The sequence below is a fragment of the Natator depressus genome, chromosome 12, assembly GCF_965152275.1.
Source record: "Natator depressus isolate rNatDep1 chromosome 12, rNatDep2.hap1, whole genome shotgun sequence".
Lineage (NCBI taxonomy): Eukaryota > Metazoa > Chordata > Testudines > Cheloniidae > Natator > Natator depressus.
Window position 1 is genome coordinate 23,426,389 of NC_134245.1, and position 14,108 is coordinate 23,440,496.

The window sequence follows — 14,108 nt, forward strand, 5'->3', positions numbered from 1 at the left end:
CTGGGAGAGGGACACGTCCCACAAAAGTGTCTTGGTGCCATGGCATAACAGTCAGAGCCAGAAAAGACTGGGACATTTGGTTAAAATTTCTCCTCATGGAGAAATCACTGTGACCTGCATTGGACCTGGGCCCAGACTCCCCTCCTGTGAGGCCCTCATGCTCTGCCAGGTTGTCTGCCTATCCTCATTCCCTGCTTCTCTTGAAGAGAAGAAACGGGCTTCCTCCTCACTCTGAGGCACAGTCTGTGAGAACACTATCCTCTGTAAGGTCAGTTGCCTCAACATCCTCTGACAGGGGACATAGATCCAGGGCCTGTCCAAGTACTTCCTGAACTGGAATGAAGAAATGGTCTAAAGATCCTAACCAAGCAGACCTACAGCCATTGGCACTGTGTCAGGTCTGGAGACTGAGACAAGCAAGCTTCAGGAGCTATGGCACTGCAAAACTGCTGTCAATATAGGTCCCTGCCGACCCACTGCCTCCTCAGTTCCTTCTTGTTGCTTAGTCCGACAGAGGGGAAGGCAGGTGGGTTTGGAATGGACATGAGCAACACATCTTGAAGAACAACAGTTACGAGAAGGTGAGTAACCATTTTTCATGCCCATATCCAAGATTTTTACCCAAGATTCCATCATCTTTCCGTCTCAATCAACCAATGCACCTTTCTTGCTTCTTCCTAAAGCCTCACAGTAACCAACAGGAGGCAACACTACACACCCTAGACCTGAAATGAGCATTAGTATTCTACTTAGACAGGACTAAACCTTTCTGAAAATAACCACAATTATTCCTCTCAACCACCAAAAGATCCAGAGGCACATCTATCTCTAAACAACGCCCTTCCAAGTGTATCCTGCAATGTAGACATTCAGATTACGAACTTCACAATAGCCTCCTCCTGCAATTAGAATACATTCCACACATTCACAATCCCCCTTGATAGCTTTTCTCAAGAATGTCTCCTTTGCTGACATTTGCAAAGCTGCCACATGCGCATCAACAGACACTTTTGCACATCCCTACAGTATTATGCATGACACCATAGCAGACACTCTCCTAGGACATACTGTCCTATCATCAGCAGTAAATGTTACTCTGAAGCCTTAGCCTTCCAATTGGGGCACTGCTTTCTAGTCACCTACATGTGGAGCACCTGTAGGGACATCACTTGAAGAAGAAGAAGAGAGGGTTACTTGTCCTGTGCAGTAGCTGAGGTTCTTTGAGATGTGTGTCCCCATGAGTGTTCCACTACCCATCCTCCTCCCCTCTGCTTTGGAGCTGAAAATGTACGCTCTGCAGCAGAGAAGGAATTGAGGGCAGTTGGGTTGCACAGTGCTAGACATATGTCCAGCTCATAGCGTGAGAGTGGGGTGGTGCACAATATGTGGTTTAACAGGCACTGCTGATGAAGATTTCTGATCCTAAGTGCAGGGGGCACTGCTTCACCCACAAGTGGAGCACCCATAGGGGGACACATCTCAAAGAACCTCAGTTACTGCATAGGGCGAGTAGCCTGTTTTTCAAATCAGCCCCATTGAAATTTAGATTAAATTTCTAAACTTAAATTTAGAAAGCATAATTACATTTAAAAATTGGTATGAAAGTGATTTAGTAATACTTTTGAACAGGCCTTAGGCCATTTAAAGCAAGTGCAAGTAATGTTTTTGGACATTCTGAAGCACTTCTAGATTGTACATATACCTTCTCATGTTTAGAAAAGAAATGTCAGTCATTCCATCATGTGTAATCTGTTTGCTTGACATTTTATGTACATTATAGTTACTGTATATGTGGGTCTAAGAAATCATGATTGAAGGATCCTCCTTTGGGGGCAAGAAGTGATCCAAAAGTGGAGGTAAAATACAGTGAAACAAGCTTTCACCACAAAAGTTAAATACGTTGACCTAAGAAAAATATATGTTGCATTTGTTTCTTCCTTTTTAGATATTTCAGATCTTTACATCTTTTTTTTTTTAAGAATACATTCAAAATTAAGCACTTAAATGCCCCAAACTTTTTTGACATAACACTTTTCGTTTTTATTTATTTATTTATTTATTGTAGGAGCTTCTCCGGAATAAATTTCTAGGTCCTAATCTCACAGAATCTTACTGTTGGCCACCAATAGCTCGTGGATGTGATTCAGTTGTCATTTCTCATCATGGAAATGATCCTTTTTTGTATATTCCACCCATTCTTACATTTTTACAATCAGGGAGCTGCTACAAGTCTCTGCCAACTAGGAATGGAGTAAGTAAAATAAAAAATGTTTATTTTACAAGACAGTGCCATTTTTTTCTAATTTAAAGTGTAAGTGACTTCACAGAGTTTCATTTGAAAATATGCTCACATTAGGAGTATAAAACCTAGGCAACTCAAGAATAATTTGTAATGCAAAGGCAGTTGAAATATGCCTCAAACTCTTCATTTTCCAAAAATTGGTAGATTACATCTATGTAACTGTTCTAGACACATCTCTGAGAGAGATTAAACAAGATGTATAAGGTTGTGTCCCTATCCAGCTCATTAACAACTTTTATAAAACGTTTCTTTATATTTCATTGCATATTAAGTAAAAAGGGGATAACCCTAATATCCTGGTGATACTCCTAGTTGGATAAAATATTTTAAGTATCTAAATTTCCCCTGCAGTTTCATTGGATAAGATATTCTTCTTTGAAGTAGTGTCCCTGTGGGTGCTCCATATCAGGTTTGCATGCACTCCATGCACCTTTGGTTATGTGCACCTAAAGTGACGCATCCATAGGGAATACCTCTCAAAGATTTCCAGTTACTGCACAAAGTAAGTAACTTCTTTCTTTCCCTGTGCTTACCTGTTGTGTAACTGTTGCTGTATGCTGTTAAATGCTCCTAGATTTCACTCTAAAGGTATCTGTATTTCAGATTATAGATTATAAATGCTGTCTGTCTATACTTTGGATATTTTGTATAGAGCACTTTGGGACCCTTCAAGAAAGGTTTTTATGATTACTGAAAAGTTCTGCATTGCCGTATTTAGATAGGTAATGTTGATTCTCTGAGATGTATTGTGACTGTGCAGAAGAAAAGATTTATTTCTGTTATGCCACTTCATTAATATGAAGGGCCAAACTTTGTAATGGTGGCAGAAGTGGAGACACTGTTATGGAGCCTCACTTGGACTGGTACTCACTGTTTAGGAATTAAATAGCTTATATGTAAAATGCAGATGGGGAAGAGATAGAAACAAACCATCTGTGGGTAGCTCTTCTGTATGGAGGTTTTCTATGAAGACTTCAGAGGGAGTGACTTTCTGAATGAACTGTGTGGTTGTGGACCCTCACAAGAGGGGGTTAGTCCTCCATCACTCTTTTCATCAGATGGGAAATCTATGTAAAAATATCACAGGGAATAAAGGGGAGTGAGGACCACCTGGGATCTCCTCTTTCTCCTTGCCTGGTGCTAATGTGGGGTTGTCTTCTACCTTTTCACATGAGGACTTTGACTGTTCAAGATATCATTAGATGGGTGGCAGAACCTCTGGATCTGAAGCTTACAGTGCTACAGTAGAAGTTCTCTGGAGTTGCTGAGTTTTGTATGTCCTGAATTCAGCCTTTCAAAAAGTATGTGCATTATTTGGCTCTTTGAAGCACAGAAGCCAGGATCTGAATTACCCGCATTATTGCCACGTCAGTATGGACCTGTATGTGGAGCAAAGCCCTTGCCTGGAGCCCACTATTCTTGGGCTCTGGACACATCTTTGGCCGACCAAGGCTAGGTGTTAGTAGAATAGCTTAGCAAGGCAACCAGTTGGAAGATCTGTCCCACATTCACTAATCACTGAAAACTGAGTTCCTGATTTTGCATGGTGATTGGTCATTTAGGGCCAAACTTCCAAAAAGTTGGGTGCATGGAAACATGCACACACAATTCAAGCACTATCACCTGCATGCATGTGGGGCATAACATGTTTTTTTTTTTTAAATATCTAAATATTATCTACATGTGCAGGGGATAGCATTTCTTAAGTGTTTGTTTGCAGAGAAGTTTGTGTTTGTAGAAATGAAGGATGCATTTTGGCTCATTTGAAAACCTGAGCTATAATGTGTATAGTACAGTAGTCAAGTAGCCATGACTTGATCATGCATATCTATTGTTTTGTTGCTTATTCTGTGGAATTGTGCTTCCTGTTCTGCTCTAGTTAGCCTTTCCTCTAATCCTCCATCCCTCTGGGACCTACACTATTTGCACGTAACAATTTGAGAGAACCTACTGTACTGAACAGCTTAATTTACAATTTTAGAAAAATCACTCATATTGCAAATTTTATTTCTGCCTTACAAGACTTATTACTGATCTTCTGTCCTCTAGCATTCTAAACTTTTCTAGTCCTAAACTCGGAAATTGTGTGAACTGATGTCTCTTTTGTTGTGTGTGTTTACAGCCAATAGCATTAATCGTATGTCCTGGGTGGAGGAAAGCACAACTTGTTTTTGAATTATTGGAAAAATATGGCAGATGCTCCAGGCCACTTCATCCAGTGTTGATATTATTAGGACTGAATAAAGAAGAAGCCAAAAATATGAAACTTCAAAGAGGATGTAAGAATTTTTTACCGCTTATTTATGCTGTAAAATGATAGGGGTTATCTTAAATTTGCAAAGTGTTTTTACGCTTCATGTTTTGTAAGTCTGTGATTTTAAAGGGCAGTAACGACAATAAAATTTGACAAAGCATGTGTGGCTTTGGAATTCCATGAAAGTGGTGGACTAGTGGCACTTGGTAGAGCTTAATGCTGGTGCAGTGAAAAATCCTCATGCTGCTCTGCCAGTGCATCTAAGTCCTTACCTATAATGCCTCTGTTGTTTAAGACGTCATTAAAGTATATGACACTACTTCATGTGCTTCGGAGTGCTAGGCAGGTGGTTTAAGTATCTTGCTGAATTGGGACATTAGTTCTACACCTCTCAATCTTAGAGATTAGCAGTTTTGTTGTTGTTTATGTGAGGCACAAAGATGTCCACTGATGAAAAAAAATGAGACAGTTATTTACCAGACTTCATGCTGGGGCTTCAATTTTTTTTAAACATAAAAGGGGCAAGAGCTGTTAATGAATCATGAATAGGCTACCTGCCCTAACTAGTAATGTTAGACAATTTGCATTGGGTATTAAAATGAAAGTATGTTGTAAAGATTTGAAGGCTGGAAAGGCAATAGGTGTGCAGATGGATATGAATAGAGCAGTCTGTGCATTAGGGACAGCGTGGAAGAATGTGTGAAGGCGCTAGTTGCAGATGTGTACCCCTAAACTCATACTCATGACCATTGTCACTTTGAACCAATATTTCTAGCTGTAGAAGGCTAGTCTATTAACCCACTTTACTATCTCTATCCCTTTATTCATTGTTGTTTGCATTCAGATTTAGTTACCTTTTTTTGGCTTTTTGTTGAGGATTGTTCGCTAAATTTAAAAAAATGCTGGTGGCTTTTTTTGCTAGAATGGAGAATAACAAACAGGAAACAAACTTTTAAACGTTTTTTTTAAAATGGCCTGTTTTGGCTTTCTGCTCTCTTGTATCATGCATGCTATCTGAAGTCCCTAATGAGTGAATTCAGGGCTTGATTGAGACAAACATAAATCTTGTTTCTCAACTGGTGGTAGGTTTGTGTGTTCAGTCTGAGTATTCTTTATATCATAAATGTCTGCATAATTATCACTTTTGTTGAGTGATCATTATAATAGATTTGAATTTTGTGTTTCCTTACTAATTCTTTGCAAGTCTCAGCCCATCTCTAGACTCTAGTGTAATACAACTATGATTTTTCCTCCCATAAACGTTAATTTAAAAAAAAACTAGATTTACTAGAACCAGATATAGAAGTACAGCTATGTAGCTACAACTATTCACTTCATTCACAATTTTCCAAATTGTGAATGACTTTCCTAAGAAGAGACTACTGTTTAGTCTACATAGTGTGGTGATGATTTGTAGAAGTTATGTTTGGTTTTACATGTTGGCTGAATCCATCTCTGCTTAGTGAAAGGGAGGGGCATATGACCCTAAGCCATCGTCTTACGTCCCTCCTATCCCAAGGCTGCTTGGGACAGAAATAGTTCCTCTTCAAGTGGTTGCAGATGTGTATTCCACTCTGGTGTGTGTGCACCCAGCTCATTCAAGCTAGAGACCTTTGTTTAGCAGTACCCATAGGGGTGGGGCTCTGGCCCTCATAGCCCCTCCCAGGAATATATTAGGGTGGCTCCTGCCCAACCCCCTTGCAGTTGATATTTACCTCACAGTTTCTGAGAGACAACAATGAAATTGTCTGTAAATAGTTAGCACTACCCTTGTAGTTAGTGGCTAGTATTTACTTTAGGAATTATCCTGTTTATTGTAGGGTTTTTTTGCTAAGCCCTCACCAGGGTTTAAGCACTGTCCTTCGTGTGGGATGGCTATTCCAAAGAGCCAGCGTGGTGGTGGTTGTGTGTAGGAGAGGGGCATATAAAGAAAAGTGCTCCATTTGTTGCTCCATAAAGAAAATCAGATCCCACAGAGCTTGCGTTTAAAATAACACCTCATTATTTTACTGTGAGGCCAGTTTTGCCGTCAGGGCCTTCTGTGGATTGCCAGGCCCATCAGTCTCCATAGCTGGTGTGTACCTCAAATAGTCTGCCAGATTCAGACTGTTCTCCTTGGAAAAGAAGAGAGTGGTCCCCTGTAGCCAGACAGCCAGCCCCCCCCATCTCAGACCAGCATTGCTGGGAAACGGAAGCCAAAACAACAGGGCACTTAACATGAATTCCAGCACAGCCTTTGAAGCTGTGAGAAGCACAGGTGTGCTGCTACAATGTGCCTCTGGGAACATATACAACGATTAGGCTCACAGCAGGCAGAGGCGCTGTGACAGACATGGCTCTTAGCCCCTACTAAATAGCATGATGCACACGCACCAACATCCTAGGTGGGAAAATATTTACCCTAATAAAAGGAATGTCCAGTAGTCGACACTTATTGTTTCTCTCCCTTGCAAATGTAAACTACTCTTGCGAGAGCTGGCGTCGCCCAGACAGACCAGCCCCAATTTGGCATAAGAAAGGAGAAAGAGAATAAAGGAGTACAGAGGTATAAGTAGGGGACCTACAGCACCATGATTTTTGAGTGCTTTTCACTATCTATCTGCTGGTCAGATAAGTGACAGCCTCCCAAGGCTTCTGCAGCTAAGAGGGTCCCTAAGCCTTGTCCCTTATTCGTCTTTCCGCGGAATTGAGTGACCGATCCTGGCTTGGCACCGCTGGAATCGAGAGATGCAAGGAGGGTAAGAAGCTCCCACACCTGATCTCCTATCTTTAGTGTACACATTTTGAAATAGAGCTCCATATACTTTGTTTTCTTTTGGGATTGTGGCTTCAGTTTTGTAACTTGTTTGTGTGTGTAACATCTCTACATTTAAATAAGTAGGCACTAGCAATTTTGTAACCACAGGATTAGAATCTAGTTTAATAAATTTTGGTAACCATTTGTGCATAAGCCTGACTTGTTTCTCTGGTTTACTGTAAAGCAGCCAACACAATTAAAGAACCTCAGCCGTTTTGGCTATGAAGCCTGGCCATTAGGTGAGAGTACTAAGAGCCTAGCGTTGAGTTGTGCCGCCTCCACGGGGCAAACTCTTGGGGCACCTGTCAGTCAATCCTGACTGCCCGCTGTGAAGGAGCTCTGAGCTCTAGCAGTTAAAGTCACGGGTGATTAGGACCTTGGGGCATCCGTCAGCCTAGCCCGGGCTGCCCGCCGCGAAGGGACAGTGCGTCCTAGCGGTTAAAGTCACGGATGGTATAAAACGGGCATAGCTGGCACCTCACCAAACATCCCTGGCCATCGGCTAACATCCCCTTGCTCTGATCCCTCAAAAACGAAAACTCAACACTAGTTGTACCCATTCTAGGGCTCAAAGAGACTCTTCCTCAGGAGAAGCATGGGACACTCCCATCTTTCACCTGATGTCTCATGTAGAGCAGCGTTGTCTGCCTGGTCTCCAGTACTGAGGCAAAACCAGATCTGCACCGTATTGTCAACTCCTGTGCTGTCTGCTGAATGGTCTTTGAGTCCAGTACCAACGTCACTTTCAGCACCGACAGTCTCAAACCCGTTGGCGTACCAGGCAGCAGCTGACTTACTTTGTCTTTCCGTCTCAGACACTTGACTGGTTCAGGAATCCTCTTCTGGAATGGTACTCCTGACGTACCCTGGGTGGTTGCTTCAGGGAGACTTGCTAGAGTGGTGAACCTAGTCCCATCGTTGGCACTGAGACATCCCTCTTCAGTACTAATACCATCTTCAGTGCCCACAACTTCACTAACCAGGATCTCAACATCTGCAGGACTGATTCCTGATCCAGTACCAACCTCCTCCTTGGTACCTGTTGTGACTCCAGCATCAGTCGTTTTCGGCTACCAGCTGTTGCTACAGCTTTGGGTTGCTAGTCAGTGACTGCGCTGGCTACAGTATTGCTTTGATGCATCACTGGATCTCAAACAGAGGTGCGGCATTTGGTAGCCCCAGCAGATTTGGTCCCTCTGTTAACGGTAGGCTATTTGGGATGCTCTTCATACTCCAGCTTGGGATCAGCTGTTGCTTCTTTGTCTCCTTCCAGGATTTGGTCTTGCAAATCCTCTAGACCTCCTATGAAGGACTGTCAATGGTACCAAGATTGATCAGAAGGTAAGAGAGATTGGCCTCTGGTACAGTACTCATTTCCACATTGGCTGCCTTGGCATCCATGGACCACTGCACGTTTTTCAAGATCTCAGTTGTATTCTAGACCAGGGGTTCTCAATCTTTCTTTCTGAGCCCCTCCCCCACATGCTATAAAAACTCCAGGGCCCAGGGCAGCTCGGGGGGGGGGGGCATTGTGGCATGTACCTTGGGCATAGGTGTAGTTTGACTTCTGTTTTTGCGGGGGAGCAGGGACCAGCAGGGCTCGAGCTAGCTTCACATGGTGGGGTCCAGGGAGGGAATGCCACCTCCACCCCCTGACTCACCTCAGCAGGTCACCCAGCCTGTCGGGGTGGGCTGGGCAAACAAAAATTATAATTCAAAGAGGGGACTCAGCTCAAAAAGTTTGAAAACCGTTTAGGGTGCAGGGAGGGGGTAGCTAGAGGCTGTGTGCAGATGGCGGAGGGTAGCTCAGGGTGCAGAGAGGGGTGTCTAGGTGCTGTGTGAGGGTAGGGGGGTAGCTCAGGGGTAGGGAGAGAGGAACTAGGGGCTGTGTGCTGGGATGGGTCCCCTGCGGTCCCGGTTCCCAGTGGGCTCTGCCAGCCACAAAGCCGGGTCCCCCCACCTGGGCAGCTCTTACTGGCTGCCTCTGTGGGAGCAAAGAGGGCTGGGAGCAGAGGAGCAACCCCAGGCACCAGCAGCAGCAGAAGACGAGGGAACGCTGTGGCTGCCTGATCCCTGGGACCAGCCAGATCAGCAGCAGCCTCGCACTGGCCGACTCCGGCTTCCCGTCTCCGAGTTGCCCCAGGACTGCCTTGCTCTTGAGCTGCAGTTCTAGGGGAAAACACCCTCCATACCCCAACTCTGCCCATGGGCTCAGGGCTTCTGCACCATGGGGAGCACCAAGGCTCGGGGCTCAGAGATTCTGCCCCGCCGCTCTTGGCTTTAGTCCTGTGAGTGGTGCCAGGGATCTGAGCTTCAGCTCTGCGGCTCCTGGCTTCAGCCCTGCCGGGGACGCCGGTGTTCGGGGCTTCAGCCCCGTGTGGGGCGCTGGGGCTTGGGCTTTGCGTTTTGGCTGTGGGGACCCTCGGTCCCCTTAAAGGGCTCCAGGACCCCCAGAAAGCCGTGGTTCCCTGGTTGAGAACTGCTGTTCTAGACTGAGGTCACTAAATCGTCTGGTCCTTCACCTTCTGCCTCCATAAGAACGGTCATATCGGGTCAGACCAAAGATCCATCTAGCTCAGTATCCTGTCTTCCAACAGTGGCCAATGCCAGGTGTTTCAGAGGGAATGAACAGAACAGTAAATCATCAAGTGATCCATCCCCTATTGACCATTCCCAGCTTCTGGCAAAGAGAAGCTAGGCATACCATCCCTGCCCATCCTGGGTAATAGCCATTGATGGACCTATCCTCCATGAATTTATCTAGTTCTTTTTTGAACCCTGATACAGTCTTGGCCTTCACATCCTCTGGCAAAGAGTTCCATAGGTTGACAGTGTGTTGTGTGAAGAAATACTTCCTTGTGTTTGTTTTAAACCTGCTGCCTATTAATTTCACTTAGTGACCCCTAGTTCTTGTGTTATGAGAAGGAGTAAATAACACTTCCTTTTTTACTTTCTCCACACTAGTTATGATTTTATAGACCTCTATCATATCCCCCCATAGTCGTCTCTTTGCCAAGCTGAAAAGTCCCAGTCTTATTAATCTCTCCTCATACGGAAGCCATTCCATATCCCTAATCATTTGTGTTGCCCTTTTCTGAACCTTTTCCAATTCCAATATATCTTTTTTGAGATGGGGTGACCACATCTGCATGCAGTATTTAAGATGTGGGTGTACCATGGATTTATATAGAGGCAATATGATATTTTCTGTCGTCTTATCTATCTTTTTCTTAATGATCCCCAATATTCTGTTTGTTTTTTTGACTCTGCTGTACATTTAGTGGATGTTTTCAGAGAACTATCTAAAGTGACTCCCAAGATCTTTCTTGAATGGTAACAGCTAATTTAGACTCCATCATTTTATATGTATAGTTGGGATTATGTTTTCCAATGTGCATTATTTTGTATTTATCAACATTGAATTTCATGTGCCATTTTGTTGCCCAGTCACCCAGTTTTGTGAGATCCCTTTGTAACTCTTCACAGTCTGTTTTGGACTTAACTATCTTGAGTAGTTCAAGACAGTGGGTTCAAGCTGATATTGCCCTTGCTGAATTTCCAACGCTGTAAGAGGAACAACTTTTGCTTCAGGATGAGGATCTTATTCCACCCCCTCTGTCATCCTCCTTGCCAGATGACTCCATAGTCCCGGACTCATTCTTCCTGATTCTGGAAGACTAATGTTTATCAGGACCTTCTAAGGATATGTTGGCAGCTTTGTGTATCCAAGCTGATCTTATTCAAGAGTGCACCCATAAATTGCTGAACATTCTGCAGCCTTCAGCTGTGGGAAAGTTAGCCTTCCTGGAAAATGAGACTCTTGGAACTAGCAAAGTCCCTGTGGCACATGCCAGTGTCTGTGCCACCTACACCGAAACATACTGACAAATGTTACTACATCCCCATGAAAGATTTTGAGTTTCTACTCTCACCCAGCTCCCAATTTCCTTGTGGTGACTGTGACTAGGGAGCGGATTTATCAGGCAGATATGTCTATGCCTAAAGAGAAAGAGATTAAAAAGTTTGACTTTTAATGGGCAGCAAGGTGTACTCTGTTATCTGTGCAGATGCTCATTGCTAATCAGCAGGCATTTTTGTCTGAATATGACTTTGTAAATTGGAATTCACTGTCTCAATTTAGAGATAAATTACCTTAAGATACCAGGGAGAAGTTCAAGTCTTTCCTGGCCGAGGGCTGTTTTGTGGGGAAAATACCGCTGCAGTCAGTGTTCTCTGTGGCGGACACCTCATCTAGGGTTATGCCCTCAACTATGACAATGAGGAGGACTTCTTGGCTGTAGAACTCAAGCATTGCTCTGCATGTGCAACAGACAATAGAAGACTTAACATTTAGCAGGCGGTCTTTGTTTCGGAAAAGACAGATGAGACTTACATTCTTTTAAGTATTCCAGGGCCACGTCACAGTCTTAGGGGTTTATACCCCATCAGTAAAAAGACATCATTATGGGCATCTGAAACAACACTTCCATCCATGCTCACAGCAGTATTTTAAACAGCCTTCTTATCCTAAAGGCAACACGACTTCTCCAAGAGAAAACAGAAGTTGATAGGAGAAGGTCTTTTGGTGTGGGCTTTAACCAGCCAGCTTGTCCTTCATCTGGCAAGCAGCCACATTGACTCTCCCTTCCCTATGGGCACAGGTTGTCCCCACATCCACCGTGCTTGGGACTGAATAACCTCAGACAGTTGGTCCTAAGCACTGTGCCATTCAATTCCTACCTATCCATCCATCCTGGCCCTTTTCTGGGACGACTCCTCATGAGTCACTGCTCCTTCAGCAGGTCCAGACTCTGTGTTCATTGGGGGCTGTAGAGGAGGTCTCCCTGCAGCATCAGGGAAAGGGACTCCCATTACTTCCTGATCCCCACATCCGTGAGAGGGGTGAGGCCTATTCTTGCTCTTTGTGGTCTCAACAAGTTCATCAAATGCATTGTCTCTTTGGGCCTTGAATCACAGTGACTGGTTTGGTGCCCTCAGTCTCCAGGACACCACCTTCTAGGTGGCTATTCTCTTAAGCCACAGGAAGTCAACATTATCAGTATACAGTTCTTCTCTTTGTCCTGTCATTGATGCTATGCTTCTTTAACAAATACATGACAGTGGTACCAGCCTGTCTCCAGGGGAAAGAAATTCATATCTTCCTGTACCTGGACAATTGGTTGGTGAAGGACAGATCTGAACAAGTAGTTCGTCAGGTGCGTATCACATTGCACCTCTTCAGACAGCTAGAATTGATTTTGAACAAAGCAAAGTCAAAGTTGATTCCAGCTCAAAAAATTGAGTACATTGGGGTACATTAGACTACATATTAGAGGGCCTTTGTCCCACACAGGTGATTCTAGATAGCTCATCTTTGTCTGGACCTCAAATCTCATGCTTCGACCATGGTCCGTGTGTACCTCAAGTTATGGCCACGTGCACTTACGTGGTTCAGCATGCAAGATCACCTCTTTGTCCTCTGCATGATAGTTGAGGTGGTCTATCACTCAATTGGCAATCATTGGACAAGCTTGTCTGAGTGTACCTCCCGAGATAACTGGATTCTCTACAATGGTGGGCAGAAAATAACAATGATGTCAGGGTGTTCCCTTTGCCTATCCTCTGCCAACCAGGCATGTAGTCACTGATGCCGTCACAATAGGTTGGGGAGCATATCTAGGGACATAAAAGATTCAGGGTTTGTGGTTGGAACAAGAGGCTTCTTCTCACATCAACGTACTGGCGTTTCGAGCTATTTTCAGTTCCTGCTGAGCCTGTTGGGATCAGATCGGGGAGCAGCAGTACACGTTCTTACCAACAATATCACTGCAATGTATAATGTGAACAAACAAAGAGGAGCCTTCTCCAGCCAGCTTTGTCGAGAATTAATGAAGCTTTGCACTTTTTGCCTCAAAGAAGATGTGCACAGCTTCTCACTTACCAGAGTCTCAGAACTAGTTGGTGGATGATCTGAGTAGGACCATGAGAGGTCTCTGAAGAGCAGCATTGTCAGGGAATGAGGCACCCTGTTGGTCAACCCATTTGCAACAAAAGGCAACCAGAAAAATAATCTACTAGGACTATCTATTTGGCCAAGTGGAAGCGTTTTCCATCTAGTCAATAGCTAAAGGAATTATACTGATGTTAGCTCATGTTCAGGATATTGTGGATTATTTGTTAAATTTGAAGTCCTTGGGTTTGGCTCTTAGTGACTGCGATCTCAGCGTTCCAAGGGAGGCCAGTGTTCTCAAACTCCCATGATAGTGAGATTTCTCAGGTAGACTGTATACCTGTTTCCACCTATGAAGAAAGGGGTCCAATTGTGGGACCTCAGTACTATGCTGACTGACCTCAACGGTCCTCTATTTGAGCCAATACCAACTTGCTCATTGTCTCTGCTTTGCTTTTCCAGCAAACCGCCTTTCTTATTGCTATAACTTCTGAAAGGATAGTTAGCAAAATGTAAGCACTTCTGGCAGGGCTGCCTTGTACTCAGTTCTTCAGAGGCAAAGTGACCTTGAGGCCACATCTGAAGTTTTTTGTCCAAAGTAGTTTTGCAGTTTCACCTTAACCAAGTTATTCCCTGTATTCTTTCCTAAGCCACACCTTGAATGAAGATGAACAGCAGCTTCATATGTTGGGTGTGAGAGGGTGCTTGGTGTTCTGTCTGGGAAGAACTGTATTATTTAGTTTCTTACCTTAGGCTTTTGAGGATCGGGTGAAAGGTCAGCTGGTGTCTGACAGATGATTTCCAG

At 44.0% G+C, this 14,108-nt stretch overlaps 1 protein-coding gene across 1 annotated transcript in view; it reads left to right on the forward strand.

Annotated features, from left to right (window-relative positions):
* Window positions 1-14,108, forward strand: part of TDRD12 (tudor domain containing 12) — a 123,565-nt gene that overhangs the window by 34,043 nt on the left and 75,414 nt on the right. The window contains exons 15-16 of the mRNA XM_074968717.1: window positions 2,066-2,251; window positions 4,425-4,581. Coding sequence (XP_074824818.1) covers window positions 2,066-2,251; window positions 4,425-4,581 — 343 coding nt within the window. The remainder of the gene's footprint in view (window positions 1-2,065; window positions 2,252-4,424; window positions 4,582-14,108) is intronic.